General features: G+C 41.1%; 2 protein-coding genes across 7 annotated transcripts in view; one reads left to right on the forward strand and one right to left on the reverse strand.

Moving 5' to 3' along the window:
* The window catches only part of cep112 (centrosomal protein 112), a 157,114-nt gene that overhangs the window by 23,390 nt on the left and 111,536 nt on the right, over nucleotides 1–22,188 (forward strand). For 4 of the 5 annotated variants that reach the window (XM_029123329.2, XM_029123330.2, XM_029123331.2 and 1 more), the window contains 4 exons: nucleotides 4,527–4,613; nucleotides 13,710–13,809; nucleotides 14,317–14,435; nucleotides 14,978–15,121. In XM_029123329.2, coding sequence (XP_028979162.2) covers nucleotides 4,527–4,613; nucleotides 13,710–13,809; nucleotides 14,317–14,435; nucleotides 14,978–15,121 — 450 coding nt within the window. Of the gene's footprint in view, nucleotides 1–2,134; nucleotides 2,678–4,526; nucleotides 4,614–13,709; nucleotides 13,810–14,316; nucleotides 14,436–14,977; nucleotides 15,122–22,188 lie in introns of those variants that run through there. The other variant, XM_029123333.2, reaches the window with a different exon arrangement.
* Nucleotides 10,263–12,662, reverse strand: LOC105026130. 2 transcript variants are annotated; one of them, XM_010897384.3, is made up of 4 exons: nucleotides 12,581–12,662; nucleotides 11,930–11,964; nucleotides 11,061–11,830; nucleotides 10,263–10,924 (listed from the first exon to the last, which is right to left on the reverse strand). In XM_010897384.3, the coding sequence occupies exons 1-4, from the start codon at nucleotides 12,634–12,636 to the stop codon at nucleotides 10,844–10,846; spliced, it is 942 nt and encodes a 313-aa protein (XP_010895686.2). In that variant the 5' UTR covers nucleotides 12,637–12,662; the 3' UTR covers nucleotides 10,263–10,843. The 2 variants fall into 2 exon arrangements, with proteins under 2 accessions (XP_010895686.2, XP_010895684.2); XM_010897382.3 differs by having other exon boundaries at nucleotides 10,263–11,830.

Raw genomic sequence — 22,188 nt, forward strand, 5'->3', positions numbered from 1 at the left:
AACTCATGTGTTCCTCTAACCATAATTGGGCGTGTCTAGACTTGTGTGGCGGTGCATTGTCCTGTTGGAAGAGGCCAAACCCATCAGAATGAATGCAGGACATGAACGGGTGTAACTCGGCAGAAAGGATGCACACAGCGTTCACCTGTCAGAGACGTATGTAGACGTACCAGGGGTCCCATTGAATTCCAGCTAAACAAACCCCATACCATTATGCCCTGTTGACATGGAGCCTCCACCAGCCTGTACAGTGCCCTGTTGACATGGAGCCACCACCAGCCTGTACAATGCCCTGTTGACATGGAGCCTCCACCAGCCTGTACAGTGCCCTGTTGACATGGAGCCTCCACCAGCCTGTACAATGCCCTGTTGACATGGAGCCTCCACCAGCCTGTACACAGCCCTGTTGACATGGAGCTTCCACCAGCCTGTACACAGCCCTGTTGACATGGAGCCTCCACCAGCCTGTACACAGCCCTGTTGACATGGAGCCTCCACCAGCCTGTACAATGCCCTGTTGACATAGAGCCTTTGCCAGAATTCTTGTATTCACAGTACACCCTTAATGGTAGTACGTGAATATCCCAACTTCTCCTCTACCTCCGAAATGCTATGACCCATCTCACGAGCTCCAATTATTAAACCATGTTGAAAATGTCTTAAGTCAAGATAACTTGCCATTCTCACTGTGGAAACAGCTCTAGATGCTTCCACAGATGTCTATTTCTTTATATATGCACTGGCAGATGCAACCAATGACGTGCATGGGTGGCGTTGGTATGCATTTTGTATGGGCTTGTCTGTACATTTTTTTTTGGCATTTCAGTGTACAGTGTATAGTAGATTCGTATTCATAACCTTTATTTAGTTCTATGTAGAAGCTATTTTGGCAGTGATCACTGAAGATTCTCCCATTCTTCCATGTAAATCCTCTGAAACACTGTCTGATTGCATTTCACGGACACTCCCCATCCAATCTTCAGGTTTTCCCACAGATGTTCAATGGATTCAAGTCCGGGCTTTGGCTGGGCCGTTCAAGGTCATTCACAAACTTGTCTCATGGCCACTCAAGTGTTGTTTTGGATGTGTACTTCAGGTCCTTGTTGAGTGCATTCTGGATTTGGAATCTCTGAGGACCTTGCTATATTTTGCTCTGTTGATCCTTCTTTTAATCCTGACAGTCCCTCAGTCTCTGCTGCTGAGAAACTTCTCCATAGCATGATGCTCCCACCACCGTGTTAGAGTGGTCATTAGGAAACTAACAGAAAACTATTTAGAGACTATTTACCTGTTTTTTGGGGTTTTTGGGAGTCCTGCAAAGATGCAAAGTTCACATAGCCTATTCATTTAGAGAAATGGACTTGGTTTGTTGATAACCTATTCATGTCACCTATAGACAATTCATCTCACCTATAGATTGGATGTGTAATTTTCATTTTGTACATTTGTAGGGCCTAATAAACAAATTAAAATACTATAGCCTGTGTTCTTAGAAATAATCCTCCTTTGTATTATTTTCTTAATTTTTTTTGTATGATAAGATGTTCAATACAAACACATTCTTATATTCTTCAAATTCATTAACCATTTTAAATTGTGTAATTAATATTTTTTTTGACTATTCTATATAGTTTGATGAAGACCCAGTAGATGAACTGATGCTCTGGCTGGATGGTGCTGAAGAGAATGTGTATGCAAATGAAGCCAAACGGCATTCGGCTCTGGCAGATACTGGGGGTCTGAAAGACCTGGTGGTTCAAGTGTTAACAATGAAAAAAAGTATAATTTTTTAATGATGTTCCCCAGATCTGTGCCTTGACAGGTCTGGTGAAGAGTTTCTAGGATTTATTGCTTGGTTTTTGCTCTGACATGCACTGTAAGGATTATGACCGTATATCAAGAGGTATGTACCTTTATACATCATGTCCGATCTATAGAATTTGCCACATTTGTCTCCAGGCAAGTTCTAGAGAAATCTCTGGGATAATCAAAGAACACAGGATGCATCTGAGCTCAATTTGGAGTGTCATTGCAAAGGATCTGAATATTTATTAATGTGAGCTGTTTTTCACAAACCTCTGAAAACATGATTTAATTTTGTCAGTATGTGGCATTGCATGTAGATTAATCGCAAAAAATATATTTAATAAATAACTGAATACTGTACTTTCTGAAGGAGCTTTATATATTTTTTTTCACAAATTCAAACCCCAAAGTTGAGCAATTCGTGTGACGTCACCGACTAAACCAAGGAAGGACATTAGTCTTAAAGCAACACACACACATCTTGTCACATTCCGGTTAGTGTTGACAGTGATCCCAAACTTTTTCCCTCTGGATGAAAGTTTCAAAACCCACATCTGCCAATCCTGAGCCCAACATTTTTTACAGTGACAGATTAGACTAGGGGCACATGTTATGCCCTAAGGAATCGGTCTCCTCTGTCCTCCTCCTCTCCCCGTCCCTGCCCGTGCCTCAGGAGGAATCACATAATGGAGGCACAATAAGGAGCTCCTCCCCAGTCTTATCTCCCTCTCATCAGCCTTGCCAGGGGCTAATTTGTTTGATTTTATTTGCCAGGAAATACAGGTGGATGCAGGTCTTTCATCTGGTTAAAACGAAGCTCTCGCGAATCCATGGAAAGGCAGATAGGAGAGTGCCAGCCTCAGGGTGGGAGGTATTAATATTCCATTCAACATAGGCTAAAAACCGACAATTTGACCATGGAGTCTTGTTTTTGTGTGACAAGTAAGCGAAGGGAATCGTTGCAACCAAGCCTATACATTCGTGTTCTGCTCTAAACCTAGTGATTTTTACTGAAATTGGCTATGAAATGCTTTAGTATGAAAGGAGCAGTAATGTGGCGGCGGCAATCTATAGCTAGTAATTAAGCCAGTGCTTTTGTTAGCCACCAGTAGAATATTTGGTTGTTATGCCAGTGCGCTGTTAACAATGAATGAACTATTAACATAACATAATAAGTATAATACAGCCTAACATATGTACATTTTTGCTTTGCATTTTTTGTACAATGCACATTTTTTTTTTCTCTGCTGTGTAGTTTTCCTTCTACTTGCATTTAGAAAAAAATATACCCCACATCAGCCAAAAGATATGCTTTAGTGACACACCAATTGGCTTGTGATTTGCTTGTGTAAATACTGTAGGAGGTTGAACAAACTAGACCAGACAAGATTTTCTGGGAGACATTAAACCAATGCACTAAACATGTTCTCCCAACCTGTGCTCTCCCAGAGCACTCCCATCATTTCTCATAAAGTTGCCAAAATGATAACTAGTTTGTAAGTGCTAATGTTCTTAATAAAATTCCTTACATTTACATTTGTGGATTACATGAAAATCGATTTCTTTGGCCATGCACACAGCAGTCCTTTTGGTGTCGAAATAGGACTGCGTAAGCACAAAAGATCCCACACCCATAGTAAAATATGGTATAGGATGTTTGATGTCATTGGATTATTTAGATTCCTCTGGTGCTGAGGTCCATGTTAAGGTAAATGCCCCAGTACAAAGATATTTAGCGTTCCTTTGTTGTTCGCAAAAGAGGAACTTAGTTATTGACCTTAAGGACAAATCGAAATCCACAAAGAAATAGTTAGGCCTAGTTAACATTTGGCAATAGCTGGAATCCCATTGAAAACCTTATGTTTGAATTTAAGAGGTCAGTTCATAATTGCAGGCCAAAGAATCTCAAGGAACTGGCCTTAGATCACTTATGTGCTCTCAAGTCATAAGTTATAGGAAACAGATCAGTGCTTTTATCCATGCAAGGGATTTGCTATTAGACCTGAATGCTGAACATAAGGGACAGTAGTTTTGACACATTTTGGGGAAATATATGTAGAAATTATGAAATGTAATTTGAATCATTAATTAATTGAAATTACCGCTGGGCAAAGAAGCCCAAAAGTAATATCAAACTTTATTCTAACAATAGAAGGTTTTTCTTGCTAATTTTTATAATTGATTTTAATCTTTTCAATATAATAAGTGTTTGACCACATCTGTTGTGTTGAAGAAGTATGACACATTAGGCAAATTATTTGGTAACTCATATATCATATAGCAATATTTTAGTTGTGCCACTGATTCCTTTACAAAATGCTGGTGGTTGGGTAACTGATACTTGACATCAGTTGTATTAAGTAACCATTGTATAGATGGGGATTCTTTTTTATTACATTTGAAATTACTTTAAGTTATTTCAGCCAAAGGGGGCAGTACCAGCTATGGGTGTACTTATTTTTTCCACAGTATGAAAATTAGTTTTTGTTGATTTGTAATTAATAAATGATTGCACAGTATAATCTTGAAGTTACTTTTGTTGATTAATAGCGTTGAAGTAAAGATGACAATTATGTCCACATACTGTATTGTAATAAATAAAGAACTTTCCAGGGGGTGTGCTTTTCACTGTTTATTTTATTGTAAGTTTTATACAAGCTTTTTTGCACATTTATCAGGGTGCCAATCATTTGTATATTCAAATTGTGTGTTCCTTGAAGGCTGAAATGAAGACTAAAGTCCTGGAGGCCAAACACCAGGAGGAGAAACTGAAGATGCAGCAGAAGCATGATGCAGACGTGCAAAAGGTCAGGGCTGATTGATCAATCAATGTATTTTAATTCTTTAATCACTTGGAGTAATACTCACATTACAGCTATGTACAGTATCTCACAAAAGTGAGTACACCCCTCACATTTTTGCTAATATTTGATTATATCTTTTCATGTGACAACACTGAAGAAATGACACTTTGCTACATTGTAAAGTAGTTAGTGTACAGCTTGTATAACAGTGTTCATTTGCGGTCCCCTCAAAAAAACACAACACACAACCATTAATGTCTAAACCGCTGGCAACAAAAGTGAGAACACCTAACTGAAAATGTCCAAATTGGGCCCACAATTATTTTCCAGCACTGCCTTAACCCTCTTGGGCATGGAGTTCACCAGATCATCACAGGTTGCCACTGGAGTCCTCTTCCACTCCTCCATGACGACATCACAGAGCTGGTGGATGTTAGAGACCTTGCGCTCCTCCACCTTCCGTTTGAGGATGCCCCACAGATGCTCAATAGGGTTTAGGTCTGGAGACATGCTTGGCCAGTCCATCACCTTTAACCTCAGCTTCTTTAGCAAGGCAGTGGTCGTCTTGGAGGTGTGTTTGGGGTTGTTATCATGTTGGAATACTGCCTTGCGGCCCAGTCTCTGAAGGGAGGGGATCATGCTCTGCTTCAGTATGTCACAGTACATGTTGGCATTCATGGTTCCCTCAATGTATTGTAGCACCCCAGTGCCGGCATCATTCATGCAGCCTCAGACCATGACACTCCCACCACCATGCTTGACCGTAGGCAAGACACACTTGTCTTTGTACTCATCACCTGGCTGCCGCCACACACGCTTGACACCATCTCAAACAGATATGTTTATCTTGGTCTCATCAGAGCACAGGACATGGTTCCAGTAATCCATGTCCTTAGTCTGCTTGTCTTCAGCAAACTGTTTGCAGGATTTCTTGTGCATCATCTTTAGAAGAGGCTTCCTTCTGGGAAGACAGCCATGCAGACCAATTTAATGCACTGTGCGGCATATGGTCTGAGCACTGACAGGCTGACCCCCCACTCCTTCAACCTCTGCAGCAATGCTGGCAGCACTCATACGTCTATTTCCCAAAGACAACCTCTGGGTATGACGCTGAGCATTTGCACTCAAATTCTTTGGTCATCCATGGTGTGGCCTGTTCTGAGTGTAACCTGTCCTGTTAAACCGTTGTATGGTCTTGGCCACCGTGCTGCAGCTCAGTTTCAGGGTCTTGGCAATATTCTTATAGCCTATGCCATCTTTATGTAGAGCAACATTTCTTGTTTTCAGATCCTCAGAGAGTTCTTTGCCATGAGGTGCAATGTTGAACTTCCAGTGACCAGTATGAGGGAGTGTGAGAGCGATGACACCACATTTATCACACCTACTCCCTATTCACACCTGAGACCTTGTAACACTAATGAGTCACATGACACCGGGGAGGAAAAATTGCTAATTGGGCACAATTTGGACATTTTCACTTAGGGGTGTACTCACTTTTGTTGACAGTGGTTTAGTCATTAATGGCTGTGTGTTGAGTTATTTTGAGGGGACAGCAAATGTACACTGTTATACAAGCTGTACACTCACTTTACAATGTAGCAAAGTGTCATTTCTTCAGTGTTACATGAAAAGATATAATCAAATATTTGCAACAATGTGAGGGGTGTTAAAAGAATTGTGGGATACTATAATTATCTGTAGGTTACAGTACCTCAACCACATTAATTTGGGAGGATATGCACAAACGTTACCATTTAAATGGTAGTTTAAACACACTAAAGGGAGAGCCGTGGAAATTAGTAAAGTTCCCCGCACAGTTCACCACCCCACCCTGGCACCACATCTGATGAATTAGGCTAGGCTCAAACACCATCCCTACCACTCGCTCACTAGGAACAACTCCTTCCTCTTACAAATATCCTTTTAATGTTGGTGGGGATTGAGCTGAGGTCGAAATGGCACTTAGTTTGCGAGGGGTATCAGAAGTCTGTCATGCACCTGGAATCTGTCAACTTCCTTTCAACTTCCTGAGAAAAACTTGTATCTTCATTGTTATCACAGAAGCTTTAAATGAAAAAAAGAAATAGCCCGATTTCCCCTCTGTCAATTAGCTATTTGTCTCTGACAGAGAAGACATGGTGACAGCACCACTCCCTCTCCCACCTGCATTTTCTCTATAGTGTCGTTTCAGGGAAATCCCACTAATTGCGTACAGATTGCGAGTGATGTCGGATTCAATTTAGGCCCGTTGTACCCTGCCATCAGTCTAATGTCTTCAAAGGGGAGAGGTGGAGTAGAACGTTAACAAGCCCACTCAAAAGCGCATGGGGAAGCAAGCAAGAGCTAGTTTTAAGCAACCAAGGTAGATTAATTATGTATTAGTGTGTAATGATGAAATGATGAGTAGATTACCAAAGACCAGTGCTGATCCTGGTTGGATAATGGCTGTGTATTGGCAAGAAACTTATTTCAAGCTGGTCTGTATTTGTTTCATGCATTCTATAGCATTGTTTGTGCACACACATTAAACCATATTTGTTTCTCTCGTTGTACACAATTGGACTTGCTGCTCAGGGGCAATCGTCTAAGGATCTGTGATAGCCAGGATACAACAATGGAGGAATTCTTTATCCGTTTGCAGTGTAGCCGAGATTGTAATGCACTCTTTAGACCATAAAGGATTGTTAATGTTCACTCAGATTGGCCTGTACTATCCCTTTATGTGTAATGGCCCTTCGTCCATTCTACAGTCATATAGTATTGTTGTCTGTTCCAGTCAGTCAGTCAGTCTGGTAGGAGGCTCTGCATTAGAGATGTTATAAAAGCCCTAAAATGTCTGTCCTAAAAGCTGTTCCCTCTTTGCTCTCACTCCCAGCCAAGTCCCTCTGGACCCCATCTCTGACACTATGTTATGACGACCCCCACTGTGTGCCCAAAACACACCCTCATCGGTCCTGTTTCAGGAAAGCCAATGGAAAAATTGGACGTTCCTAAATGTTCTGTGAACTTTCCTTTACCCCCCTTAATTCCCTTCCCTTTCATCTCTCCAATCCTTCTCATTCTGGCCACGACGGGTTTAGAGACAGAGTGCACTTCTAACAGACAAAACCCAGGACAAATAACCTCTGATGGTCCCCAGGACTGTTTAGGAGGTAAAATAATCTATTTTACCAGGGGTTTTGATCAAAATCTCTTCTGTGTGTATCAAAGACAAGGCAGCACTGTGAAGAGGTCCTTAGTCCTGAACTTGTGTCCTTTTTCTGTTTCTGTCATAAGCTTTGTATGAATGGAATTCAGACTGAGGTTTCATGTTCCTAAATTTAACTTTATTCCGTATGCATGTACTTTTCTCAAACATAAGCATGGGGAAACTGCCAACAATGTGTTTGTTTGTGGTGGAGATAAAATAAATTAAGGTTTAGCCAAGGTGTGTCTACAAGATGCTATATCCTTCACTTAATTCTCATCTTAAAGTGATAATTAGAACTAAATTCACATTGGGGTGACGTTTTGCTTACCCTGAGTTGTTCTTGAAGGCCCGTGGAGTTGTCACAAAGTGCTTTTACAAAACACCCAGCCTGAAACCCCCAGTAGCAAGCAACAACAGTTGAAGCACAGTGGCTAATAAAAACAGCAGCAGAATCATCAGGTATCATCTTGATCTGCAACACTTCCAGGAGGACTTTGGACAGGGACAGCAACAAGTCTTTCTAGCCTAGTACTCTGGAGGTGTGGGCCTTGACCTCACGTCCTCCTAAGTTTAAAAGGAGACAAGGAATATGTAGAGCTCAATCCTTAGATTTACAAGGATATACAACTGAGAAGGAGAACTAACCCTCCTCCAGCACAATAATATAGCAGCATAAAACCTTGAGGCTATGACTGGGGTCCAGTGACACTGTGGCCCTATCCAGGACAGGGCCCAACAGGCAGGATGTCAATCCACCCACATTGCCAAGCACCAACCAAAGGGAAACCAATCAACCGCCCTGAATGAGAGCTGAGTATTGCCAGCAGAGTTCACTCCAGTTGCACAATGGGCACAATGGAGAGACAACAACAAGCCAGTGACTCCACCCCCATCCTAGTGGCGATGAGAGCACACCTGGCAAGAAATCAAGATTGGACACTCAAGCCCTTTCGTTCACCTTCCTACCCCTGGGCCAGACTGAATTTAATCATAGACCATGCTGAATAGATGAGTCTTTAGTAGACACTTGAAGGTTTGCATTAAGTCTGCATTTCTAACCTTAATTGGCAGATCATTCCACAGTAGTGGTGCTCTATAAGAGAAAGCCCTGCCTCCAGGCTGTTTGTTCATTTAGAAGGCCTGCATCTTGCGGTCTTAGGTTACATGTAGGTATATATGGCTGGATCATTTCAGTGAGGTAAGTAGGAGCAAGTCCATGTATTTCTTTATAGGTTAACAATAAAACCTTAAAATCAGCCCTAGCCATAACATGCAGCCAGTGTAAAGAGGTTAGTACTAGAGTAATGTGTCCAAATTTTTACCGGAGAGAAGAGCATTGCAGTACAAGCAAATATCTACTTCTAAAACATAAAAAAATAGACTTACCAGCTCTGCATTGAACTGGCATTGTTAGTCCAAACTGGGTTTGTTCATAAAGTTTGAACATCAGAAGTTGACATTAAATATAATTTATGTTCAATGAAGTTCTCTACTGGTTGATTTGACTACCTGGAGAACAGGTCATTGTTGTGAGGTGTGTATAATTTCCCTTGAAGTGGTTCAAAAGTATTTTTGAGACGGTATTTTTCCCATTTCATTGTGTTACAGCATGAAATCAGATTGGATTTAATTTGTAGTTTTTGCCACTGGTCAACAGAGGCCATAAATAAAATCTATAAATTGTTCTAATAAAAAATACAAAACAAAATAGGTAAAAATTGGGTAGAGGCATCTTTGGCAGCAGATAGTCATAAGTCTCTATGAGCATTGCATATCAGAACACATCAAATGTTGCCCATTTGTCGACCTCTGCCATGTTGGATGGAGTTTTGGTGAACAACATTTGTGAACAACCACCAGGCTTCACGGTAGGAATGATGTGCAGCATTAGGCTTTTATCAAACACAGCACTGAACATTGAGGCCACAAGCTCTATTAAGCTCCAACTAGCAGAGTTTCACTCAGTTTGAGGATGGCCTGTCCTTGGCAGATTGTTGTACCATATCTCCATGTGTTAATAATGGACTTCAGTGTTATCGGGGATAGTTATTGTAGCCGATCCCAGAGTGCTTTTGAAAAATTATTTAAAATTTTATGTTGTGACAATGTTGAAAAGTCCCAGGGGTATGACTACTTTCGAGAGCCACTACATTAAGACTATATAGCTGAAACATTACTTCGACCAAAGCCGTAAGTTTCAGGATGTGGTTCTTGATTTCATCTTCAACAAAAATTCAACATGCATGTTTAAATGCTATTTTGTAATAAGGTCAATAGTCCCTCAAACCGTATTCCTCTTCTAAAGATCAAGACACATGTTCAAGTTAGATTTTTTAAAATCCTGCCATTACTAAGTAAAAGGAATATCCATCAGGTTTAAAGTCTGTTGCATTGCCAAGCTTTCAAGTCAAATGAAGAATTAACATCAGGGACTCAAGAGTAGAATAGAAATACATAAGAAGTTGATTGCAAACATTTTATTTTTAAGGGTTTCAGGCAGATATAGAACAGAATATTACCTAAGGATCGGTCACTGTTGCATTTTATGTAAGGAGAGGCTGTTTAGGCAGAGGTTTAGCCATCGGAGCGGTGTCTCTTGGAGAGTAGTGGGTGTGTGAGAAGACCACTCTTCTTCGTTCATAACGGTTATGGGTCTGAATAATACTAGGCAGAGGTAGGATTGAAGTAGGGGCAATTGGTGGGTTAACACTCCGCACAGTGTCATCACTTTGTGGCTTTTTAATGTCATGGACCAAGTCTTGTGGTTTGATGTTGTGGACCCATTTCTGGGGCTTGATCCATGGGACCAGTTCCTGTTTTGTCCCTTGTCCTTGCTGTTTTCCAGTAGTTTGGGTAATGGTCTGGCCTGGCTTGACCAATTTCCACCAGACCTGTTGAGTATGGTCCTCTGGTGTAGGTCTCTTGGTCGTTTCTGGGAGCTTTTGGCTTCTGGAGATCTGTTCTGGTTGCTCAGGGACAGAGGGGGATTTCATTCCCAGGCCATGGGAACCAGTTACTTGGTGAATGTTTTGGCCTGGCTTAATCAGCCACCAGGCCTGCGGAATATAGTCCACTGTTGGTCTCTTGGTCGTTTCTGGGAGCTTTTGGCTTCTGTAGATTTGTCCTGGTTGCAGAGGGACAGAGGGGAATTTCATTCCCAGGCCATAGGAACCAGTAGATTGTGGAATGGTTTGGCTTGGCTTGAACAACTGCCATCTGTCATGTTGGATACCGTTTACTGGTGTTGGTCTCTTGCTTACCTTCAGGCTACTGGAGACTTGTTCGGTTTGCTCAGGGACAGCAGAAAATGTTTCTTCCTGGCCTTGTGGATTACCAGTAGGCTGGGGAAAGGAAACCTCTGCAAAAACTCTTACCAAATCACCTGGTGTGTTACCATTTATGGAGTCTTCAAGCGTAGGAATACTGGGTCTGTTGGTCTTCTTTGGGAGCATCTGGTGGCTGGAGTGTTTTTGTTGCTCATGTACAAAGGGGAATTTGTTTTGACCTCGCTGGTTATTAATGTATTGTGGAATTGGTTGGCCAAACTTGACCCTTTGCCACCTTGTTTGAGAGACACTGTTTAATTGTGGGGGTCTGTTCATCTCTGGAAGATGTTGATTTGAGACTACTTCTGGCAGCTCAGGGACAAAGGGGGGTGATTTTCTCAACACCCAGTTCTTAATGTTGCCATTTGATGGTCTATCTGCATTAGGGGCCATGATTGTTTGGGAGGCCATTTTGACTGGTGTCTTGTTGAGTTTTGGGATGTTGTCATGGCCTCTGCTACGTTTGTAGGGAGGAATGATAAACCTGTCATCAGGCTTGTAGGAGTCATAGTAAGCCTGCTGTATGCCTATACCAGAATGAAGTTCTGGGGCTTCTTCACTCTGCGGGGAAGCTTCTTCACCCTGTTCTCTGGGCTGTTCACTTTGGTACCCTGGGACATATCTATACTGGCCTGACGAACTGCCACAAGTGGAATTTACTCCTCCATAACAGCCATCAACAGGTCCTGATAGGTGTCTGTAGCCTAAGGTAAAAAAGTATATCAAGATGATATCTTAAAATGGGATGCTCATTTTAAACCCATGCTGCCCTACAAGACTATGAAATTATGAACATGCCTTACCGTAACTGCCACCGTCCATCAGAAATAAACCGACACTGTAAAACAAGAGACTGATAAGGGTAGTGATGTTGGGAATGTCAGGTATGCTTATAAATCTCAAAGCGGTTCCTTTTAAAAGTAGTGTATCAAAGGTTGGGCTGCTTTCAGATGCCTGTAATCAGTGACATTTAAACTTGAGTTAAAACTGTTGATAAATGCAAATCCAACTGATTAAGCAGTTTTTTATTCTAAGCAGTTTTCAAATAACAGCTACAAGACAAACTTTAATACTAAAACCAGGAATACAAGTATGATGAGATACAAACCTGATATTCCAGATTTCTATAGGCTACTAAAGCAAACAACTTATCAAGTGTGCCACAATTGAGAAATACAGTAAGACTTTATTAAACAATGCCATTTTCATTGCTGATCAGATGTCAGTCACATGCACTGGTGATGGAAATATGCTGGGTCTCTGACAGTTCAGTTTTCAAAATACTACCAGCTCATTTACTTGAAACACACCTTTGTGCAAGTGATAAGAGCACAATTAATGAAATTTGAATCATTTCCTCAACACAATTTGAAAGACCAGAAGTCTTCAGGTTACTGTCATTAATTAGGGTAACCTTTTATAATACAACTAATTGTGGCTATCAATTTCCTTACCTTAAAGAGAGTCTAAGAACCATGAGAGCAGCTAAAGAACCCATTTGCTGTAGCATAGCAACAGCCTACTAGAACCTTCCTGATTTAACTGGCAGTGCTGCTGTCTTTTATATTGTCACCTTGTCTCCTCTTGGCAGTATTTAGACAATTAGAGACAGCTGGTGTCAATCAGTGATCCGATCAGGTGTAGTAATTAGGTGTGATTGATCCTTTGTAGGACTAGTCCAGAAGCAACACATATCCCATGAAACTGTACTTCCTATGGAATAAACTGAATAGAGGTCCTAGTGTTGTTATTTCATTTAGATTTTAACTGTTATTTTCAGTAAGTTATCTGAATTACAGGAACAGGTTCGTAATCAAACCAACTCTCCCCTTGTGTGCTCATTATATAGTCACTTTCAGTGTTGCTCGACCCGCTCTCTAAAGCTGGAAGAAAATTTAGTCTGGTATATTTTAAAAATTTAACCAAGAGATTAGCATAATGATCATGATTCAGGAAATTAGAGGGATTTCACTTTCATCTGTTGTCCATTTTTTTGTATGGGGCAGATGGAGAGGGATGGTGCACTTTTGAATGTACTTTTGTTTGCATCCAAAATAATTTCTGCTGACTATGGTTGTGAAGCAGTATTAATTTATTGATTCAACTGTTAGTGCAGTTATATATTATTGCAATTTTCTGATATTAAATGCAAATATGTACATAGTGTACCTTTTAAGGTTTCCTTGTGTTTTTGTCTCTGGTATATCTTTTTTTTTTTTTTATCTAAACCAATAAACTCATACTGCTCAGATGAATTGCTTTAGACTCAGGTGACACACGATACTCAATACATGTTTTAAAAGTCAGTACATTGTTCAATACTTTATGCACTTGAGCCTCTTGAGCATTGCATTTGACTTATGTTTTGTTGTGTACAATGTGCATAGCAGATGTGTTAAATATGAGAGTTCATTAAATGTATGAATGCATATGTCCAGATAACTAATTAAAAATATAGATGTGAAATATGGATTGTGCTGTGTATGATGCATGTTTGTTTTCAACATTCTGCAACATAGTGCAACTCTTTGAAAAACTTGAACAGTGCGTCTTGAATAACACCAGAAACAATTTTTCTTTCAGATTTTGGATCGTAAGAATGGAGAGATTGAGGAACTGAAGACCATGTACCGAGTCAAACAAAAGCAGTCGGAGGAGACTGTACGCAAGCTGGAGAAGAAAGGTTAGAGGTTGTGCGGTCATGATCGGGGTCAGGCCTTAAGGCAGACTGGAGGGGATGTTTACACTAGTGTGTCTCTGCACACTCAGAGTAAAAGCTCAGTATAACCCCAGTGTTACTGTTACAGCGGTAGACCCAACTGGTGTGCCACGACACTACCCAGCTGTGTTGGGCCTAACCACGAAGTTCACATACCCTCTGATATGTCACACTTGTGATGAACAGATTCTTTAGTGACACAGTGTGTAGTACACATGTAGTTGTAGTGGTTCCCTATACTCAACTTGACCTAACTGACACAGTATGGGATACTGGAGATATTTTTAGTGCTACCATACAAAACAACAGTGAGAACGCATAAGCATGTAGCCTTTTGACCTGTTGATGTGATGTGAAAAAACATTTATGGGGGGGGGGGGGGGGTTGCTTATGTTTGTCTCTTTACATGTGTGTGGGCGCTGAGACATGGCCTTGTTGAGTGCTCAGTCTGTGTCGTTCTTCCACCCACAGTTCAAAGCGTGGTGCGTGAGTCTCAGGTCATCCGCGAGAGTAAAGAGAAGCAGATTGCAGAGCTGAAGAAAATGGCAGACCAGAGCACTGACACCCTGAAAAACGAGTGGGAGAAAAAGGTACAGTTAAGGTGCCGTTGTTGATTTTCAATGCCTAAGCCTGAAAAAGGCTGCAGTCGAAGGTATTAGAAAGGAATGAAGTTGGGCACATCTCAACTAAACCAATTTACATTGTAGACGTTCCTTGTTTGGCTCACCTGGACAGGTATATATGTTTGACTACTGAACTATACAGCCTTTCAATTGTATTCTCAGTCCCTATAACTCCAGTTAACTTAGCTGTTGGCACTTGATGAGATCTTAATTAGATCTTTTCATGGTCATTGTGCATATAATAATGAAATCCAAAAGAAAATCTCTGCTTAGAAAGATTTCCCATCCTTGAATAAGGATAATTTGTTATGCCTTTGAAAGAAAAAGATCAAGATAGAGTGTAGTAAAGAAATAGAATATATAACTGAAGAGCAAGAAAGGCAGGAGATGGTATAGGAGAATGACTATAATTGGACACTTCGGGCAGTGCAGGTAGCTGAGGAACCACGTGTAGGAGCTGTGATTGACTGACTAACGTGGACGTTTTCGTTTGCCCTCCTCCCACACAGCTGCATACAGTGGTGGCTGGCATGGAGCAGGAAAAGTTTGATCTTCAGAAGAAGCACACAGAGAACATTCAGGAGCTGCTGGAGGAAACCAACCATAGGTTGGCCAAGATGGAGTCCGAGTATGGTGCACAGACACGGACTACCGTAAGTAGACGAGACATCCAGCAATACTCTACGTACAGTACATATTTGACCTTTGCTTTCTAAAAATCTATGGAACTAATGTAGGCGTTGTGAGCATGTTAAAATAATAATCTTAAAATGGCCTGAAATCTACTCCTTATTTAATCCACTCCAGATTTAAATAAATTCATTATTTTTTTTATCTACCTAACATAGGGAGACATTAGGTAAGACACCCTTTTGTGCACCCTAGTGTAGCAGTCCAGGGCATTTGGGAGAAGTTATTTCTTTGCGTTTCCGTGTTGATGTTGTGCTGATGCCAACGTAGTTGACGTCAAATTTACTGCCTCAGCTCTTTTTGATAGAACGCTGACTGGTATTTAACATGTGACATGTTTGACACTGGTTAGCTCAGTCAGATAGCTAGCAACCACACTAGGAGTGTTACAGTTAGGGTTAGGTTAGAAATACTGTAGGGGTTAGGGTCAGAATTAGGGACCCTTGGTTAGGGTCAGAATTAGGGTTAGGGTCTCCACCATTTCTGAAAACGTTATATCCGGGCTGCACAATCCTGTTCCTGGAGATCTACTGTCCTGTAGGTTTTCTCTTCAACCCTATTTGTGACTAACCCGGTTTTCATCCTGCTAATTATTAGAATCAGGTATGCTAAATTAGATATGGAGAGAGAACCTAAACTGCATCGTTATGCATAAGAGATCTAACAACAGGTGTAGAAGTGATCTTAGGTGTGGCGTTTGTATTTGGAGTCTGTGGCTGTTGTCTTTCATCATGGGAAGAAAATGCATGTGGATGATGGGAAGTTTGCCATTCTGAATGAAGTGATCTGTGAAATCAGAAGAAATGTATCATAGACTTAGCCAAAACACTACGTGTGTCAAGATCATACCTAATATGCAAGAACGCACTGCTAGGCTCTGCAATAGCAAATTACCTGGTATACCAGTGTGGAAAACCACTGTGGATTGTAAAGAAAAAATGTTTTAATTGTTGAACAGATCAGTAACACACTCCAGGATGTAGGCATGGATTTGTCAAACAATACCATGAAACGAAGACTACCCCAGCATAGCCTCAGAGGGTTTACCACCCAAAACCTGTAGTGTTCTGGAACACTGCCTTATGGACAGCTGAGCTGAAGATGAATCTGTACCAGAGTGATGGAGAGTGTAGACCAAGAGGAACTGCACATGATCTCAAGCATACCCCTCATCTGTGTAACATTGTGTGGTAGTGCTATGGCTAAGACATGTACGGCTGCCACTGGAACTGACACACTGGTCTTTATTGATGATGTGACTGCTGACGGCAGCAGCAGGATGACTTCTGAAGTGTACAGAAAGGTTGAACTAAGTGCCTGTTAATCATTCGACAGTGCTACATCATGCAGCAGGACCCTGACCCCAAAAACATAACTAAGGAATGTTTCAGTTGCGTTTGCCTTTTACCTGCAAAAAGACAAGACTGTCCAAAAACTGTGTTTACCCTGCAGTGAGTTGCCATGTACAACAGGTGATATTATTTCTAATTGGTCTTTTTGTCATGTCTCTCGTTAGCCACTCAGTGTGTCGGTCCGGCTCCTATGGACTAAATGGAATCTTTCAGGGCCAAAAAGGAGGAGGTTCTTGACTGGTTAAATCTATCTGAATCCAATTATGGGTGCCTTTTATCTGCACTGTCCAAAAACGTGTTTACCCTATAGTGAGGGGTTATGTAACAACAGGAGGTATCATTTCAAAATGGTATAACTTAAATTGCAGTGCTGGAAGACAGGCCCCTCTTACCCTATCTCTCCATCTTCAATCAATCAGTCAAACAATCACATTTATTTCTAAAGCCCTTTTTACATCAGCAGTTGTCATGACTAGGCCACTAATTTACCTCACCAATTTGGTTCTTTGCAAATGGAGTCAATTTCAATACATTATAATGAACAGCTATCTATGTAGGAGGAAAAGGTTGCCTTGCTTTCCTGCAGGGTTGACTAATTCCATGATAGAGAGCAGAAGATCATAGGTTTGAATCTCACTGATGTCAAAATACCAAAATAAATGTGTTTGTGTAATTAATGTGTATGGAAATTATTTCCCATAAATTTGATCTGTTCTTGCATTTTAAAATAATATGTGTGGTGTATTTCATTCTTTTTTTGTATTTTTTTTTATTACCATACCATACCATACCATCTTCTTCCGCTTATCCGGGGCCGGGTCGCGGGGGCAGCAGTCTAAGCAGGGATGCCCAGACTTCCCTCTCCCCAGACACTTCCTCTAGCTCTTCCGGGGGGACACCGAGGCGTTCCCAGGCCAGCCGGGAGACATAGTCCCTCCAGCGAGTCCTAGGTCTTCCCCGGGGTCTCCTCCCGGTGGGACGGGACCGGAACACCTTCCCAGGAAGGCGTTCCGGAGGCATCCGAAAAAGATGCCCAAGCCACCTCAGCTGACCCCTCTCGATGTGGAGGAGCAGGGGCTCTACTCTGAGCTCCTCCCGGGTGACCGAGCTTCTCACCCTATCTCTAAGGGATCGCCCGGCCACCCTGCGGAGAAAGCTCATTTCGGCCGCCTGTATCCGGGATCTTGTCCTTTCGGTCATGACCCAAAGCTCATGACCATAGGTGAGAGTAGGAACGTAGATTGACTGGTAAATCGAGAGCTTCGCCTTATGGCTCAGCTCTTTCTTCACCACGACAGACCGATACATCGACTGCATTACTGCAGAAGCTGCACCGATCCGTCTGTCAATCTCCCGTTCCATCCTTCCCTCACTCGTGAACAAGACCCCTAGATACTTAAACTCCTCCACTTGAGGCAGGCACTCTCCACCACACTCCTTGAGAGAGGATGGACTCTTATTTTTTTTTATTGCTTATTTAATTTAGCGGAGCTAATATAAGCGCAAAAGGGTTTTCTAACGATCAGTTAGCCTTTTAAAATGATAAACTTGGATTAGCAAACACAGTGTACCATTGGAACACAGGAGTGATGGTTGCTTATAATGGGCTTCTGTACGTCTATGTGGATATTCCATTGAAAATCAGCAATTTCCAGCTACAAAGTCTACAGTACACTGTATTTCTGATCTGTTTTATTTTAAAGGAAGGAATACATATTTATTCTTTCAAAAACAAGGACATTTCTAAGTGACCCTAAACTTTTGAATGGTTGTGTGTATGTATATATATTGTTTGTTGAATTTTTTTTATAGAATCTGATAGGCCTACATGCACACGTGTTTCAGAGTCTCTCTCCACCCCTCTCTCTCTCTTTTTCTCTCTCTCTCTATCTCTTGCTCTCTCTTTCTCCCACACTGACACACTACTATGGGCAGAGAACCACTCCTGGCCTTAGTCTGTCAGCAGGCAGAAATTTAAGAGGCATCAAGAATAGTCTGTGCGAGACCAGGTTTTAATAATTATGCACAGTCCATAACCAGGTGTGGCCTGCAACATTAAAGGGCCCTCTTTCTTCTAATGAAATTGCAGTGCTTTATCTCTTGTTAGTTTAGGGTGACCTCCACAAAAAAAGCACACGCAAACATTGTTTGAGACTCACAACATGGGTGCACACTAGAAGAATTGTCATTTGAGCTGTGGTAGATCTGAGGGGGTCCAACTTAGGTTGGCTCTAATTGGTCCAGAGCCTCCCGGGGTGAACGGGTGGATAGGGGGACAAGGGGTGCTTTGTCACATCTGTCGTTAGCCAATCGTTGTGTAGGTCCATGTTTTCAAATAAAACATGAATGCAATTGAATGTAACAAGGATTGATTGTGTTGTAATGTAATTGATATCTTGGGAAATGAAGATATATATAGTAAAGAAATGTGAATAAACAGGGCAAGTTGAAGACAGAAAATGCATTGGAAGAGCAATCTGATGAACAGTGCTTAAAAGTCACTTCCTTGAGAAACTGAAGAAAATCCTGTGAATTGCTTGCTGGCATAGTCATCTGCCACCAAAATACACACTTTGACTGCAACAAGTCTTATAAGAATTGCCATGTAGGATGTTGCAGGTTAAAAAAATTATTCCTTCAGTCTTCTCAAGAATGGTTTCTTGACTGCAGCATGCCCTTCAAGACCAATTATTATAAAATGTCTTCTCTTGTTTGAAACATGGTGCCATATGCATTTGACAGATGCTGAGCAAACACTATACTGGATTTCCATTCATTAAGATTAGTGGGCGCAGCCAAAACACCTGAACATACATAACAAGAAGATGAGTTTTGTTGATGCTCTGAGTGGAATGTATATTATGTTTTTCTTCATGTTCTCAGAATAGGGCTTCAAATATAACCAAGATTGTTTCTTAATGTTCTCTGAACAATGAGAACGTTCCTTGAACGTAACCATGGTTAAACCTTTAGGAAATGTTCTGTTAATAAAATATCAATACAGTATCAAATATTTTCAAGTTCTTTAAATTTTCTGAGAAGTTTCCAAAGCTGATGCATTATCTCGTGTCATACCCAGAATATTGTGGGATAGTTGTATGTAAAATTATCTTAGGAGAACCACACTCATAAAACTCTAAGAACCATATGATTCTCAGGACTTTAAGTACTTGGAACAAGATTTTCAGTTCATTCTTAAACCAATGTATGTTTTTGGACATTATTGTTATTCACCTTGATAGACAAAACATTTTAAGCAGTGATTTGTTTGGATATATCACTTGTTTGTTCTTGTCTTTCAAATACTAACTAACATTGGTAGTTCACCAAGTTTATAGATGGTTGCCAACATAGGAGTTCACATCCAAAATCAGTCCGGAATTGGAAATGCCAATCCGGAATGATAAGGTGTACACGCAAATCCTGCAAATTAAGTAAGCTGAACATTATTCACAGCAGGAAACAGTGCCAGGAGAAGCTTAAAAAATTAAAACATGTTAGTTGTTATTTACATTTGTGTTTTGCATATTTTTATTTTGCACGCACATTTTAAGAGATACCACTCAAAAGTTTGCATACCCCTGGATAATGTGCCATTTGTAAAGAAAACATGAGTGAGCAGGCAAAACACGTCTTTTATTTCTTATGGGATTCATATTCAACTGTTGGTCATAACAGAATGGCACAATCATAAAACAAAACATGGCAACAAAGAAAAAAAGGAACTGATCCCTGTCCAAAAGTCTGCATACCCTTAATACACAGTTCTTAATACTGTGTATTGCCCCCTTTGGCATCAATGACAGCGTGCAGTCTTTTGTAATAGTTGTCTATGTGGCCCCGAATTCTTGCATGTGGTATATGCCTATTTGTCTTGTCAAAATGCCTCCAGGTCATGCAAAGTCTTTGATTGTCTCGCATGAACCACACGTTTGAGATCTCCCCAGAGTGGCTTGATAATATTATGGTCATTATACTGTAATGGCCACTCCAGAACCTTCACCTTTTTCTGCTGTAACTGCTGGAGGATCAACTTGGCCTTGTGCTTAGGGTCATTGTCATGCTGGAACGTCCAAGAGCGTCCCGTGCACAGCTTTCGTGCGTAAAAATGCTAACTGTCTCCCAGTATTCTCCGATAACATGCTGCATTCATCTTGCCATCAATTTACTCAAGATTCCCTGTGCTTTTAGAGCTCACACACCCCCAAAACATCAGTGAGCCGCCACCATGCTTCACAGTGGGGATGGTATTCTGTTCACTATAGGCCTTGTTGACCCCTCTCCAAACATAGCACTTACGGTTGTGACCATCAAGCTCTATTTTGGTCTCCTCACTCCAAATTACAGTGTGCCAGAAGCTGTGAGGCATGTCAATGTGTTGTCGGGCATATTATAACTGAGCTTTTTTGTGGCATTGGTGCAGTAAAGGCTTCTTTCTGGCAACTCGAACGTGCAGCTCATTTATTTTCAAGTTTCATTGTATTGTGCTCCTTGAAACAATCACATTTTCTTGTTCCAGAGCAGCCTGTATTTCTCCTGAAGTTACCTGTGGGTTTTCCTTTGTAACCCGAAAAATTATTCTGGCAATTTTGGCTGAAATCTTTCTTGCTATACCTTACCTTGGCTTGATATCAAGAGATCCCCCAATTTTCCACTTTTCCACTTTCTAATAAGTGATTGAACAGTACTGACTGGCATTTGCAAGGCTTATCTTTTTATATCCTTTTCCATCTTTATGAAGTTCCATTACCTTGTTACGCAGGTCTTTTGACCGTTCTTTTCTGAAATTTCCATTGTAACCTGTGTGTGTCACCTTGTGTGTCTGGAACAAGGCCAAACATTCAAGGGTATGTAAACTTTTGATCAGGGCCATTTGGGTGATTTCTGTTATCATTATGTTTTAAAAAGGAGCCAAATAACTATGATGAATGGCTTCATATGATCACTCTCCTTCAATAAAATTTCCGCCAGGGTGTGCAAACGTATGAGCGCCACTGTACATAGTGTCATGAATACATGCCCTTGTGTGTCTCCATCGGACAAACACCCCAGTAAGAACCACCTGACCTGAGCGGCAGAATGGGGCCCTTGAACACAGTTCCGCTGCTATCACCTGATCAGGCACATCTGCCTCTAATCTATGGCGACAAGTCCTTCTTAAAACTTGTTTGTATGCAGATACCAATTCGAAATGCAGTGTCGTCACACTTGCAGATACCCCAAGACGAGAGAGGAGAAAATTAAGTCGAGAGCACAGAGCATATTTTTTCTACTCGAAGTGGCATGTGCCCGTGAGCAAGTTTTGAGACTGATTTGACGCCATCGCAAATAAGCCTTTTCAGGGGAAGGATCAAAGGTCTGCAGTGAGAAGCTCTTGGCATGAATTATGTCTGTCTAAGATAACGTCTTAATGTGTGCTTTTAATTTAACACTGTCATTTTTTGTCGCCCTTAGCTCACCTTTTTTGATAGAACCACATACACATCCATAATAAGTGCTTTACCTAAGTGGATGCTGCATAGCGCATGGTACCAACACTTGTTCCCATAGCATACTGGTAACTTTATTTTATGCTTGGCTTGTGCTGGAAAAAGATAGTCAAGCTCTGTTCATAGTTTAGAATAAAGCATAGCTGGTATTTAACATAATGCACTGAATCTTTTAAACAGAAATGTAAT

This window comes from Esox lucius, chromosome 11, assembly GCF_011004845.1.
Source record: "Esox lucius isolate fEsoLuc1 chromosome 11, fEsoLuc1.pri, whole genome shotgun sequence".
In the NCBI taxonomy this organism is placed as follows: Eukaryota; Metazoa; Chordata; class Actinopteri; order Esociformes; family Esocidae; genus Esox; species Esox lucius.

Excerpts from the sequence above, each read along its gene's own strand:
- LOC105026130 (XM_010897382.3), bottom strand. The coding sequence starts at position 12,636 with ATGCTACAGCAAATGGGTTCTTTAGCTGCTCTCATGGTTCTTAGACTC. Across the intron at positions 11,965-12,580 it reads GTTCTTAGACTCTCTTTAAG|TGTCGGTTTATTTCTGATGG; the intron begins GTAAGGAAATTG and ends CTTGTTTTACAG. Across the intron at positions 11,831-11,929 it reads GATGGACGGTGGCAGTTACG|GCTACAGACACCTATCAGGA; the intron begins GTAAGGCATGTT and ends TTTTTACCTTAG.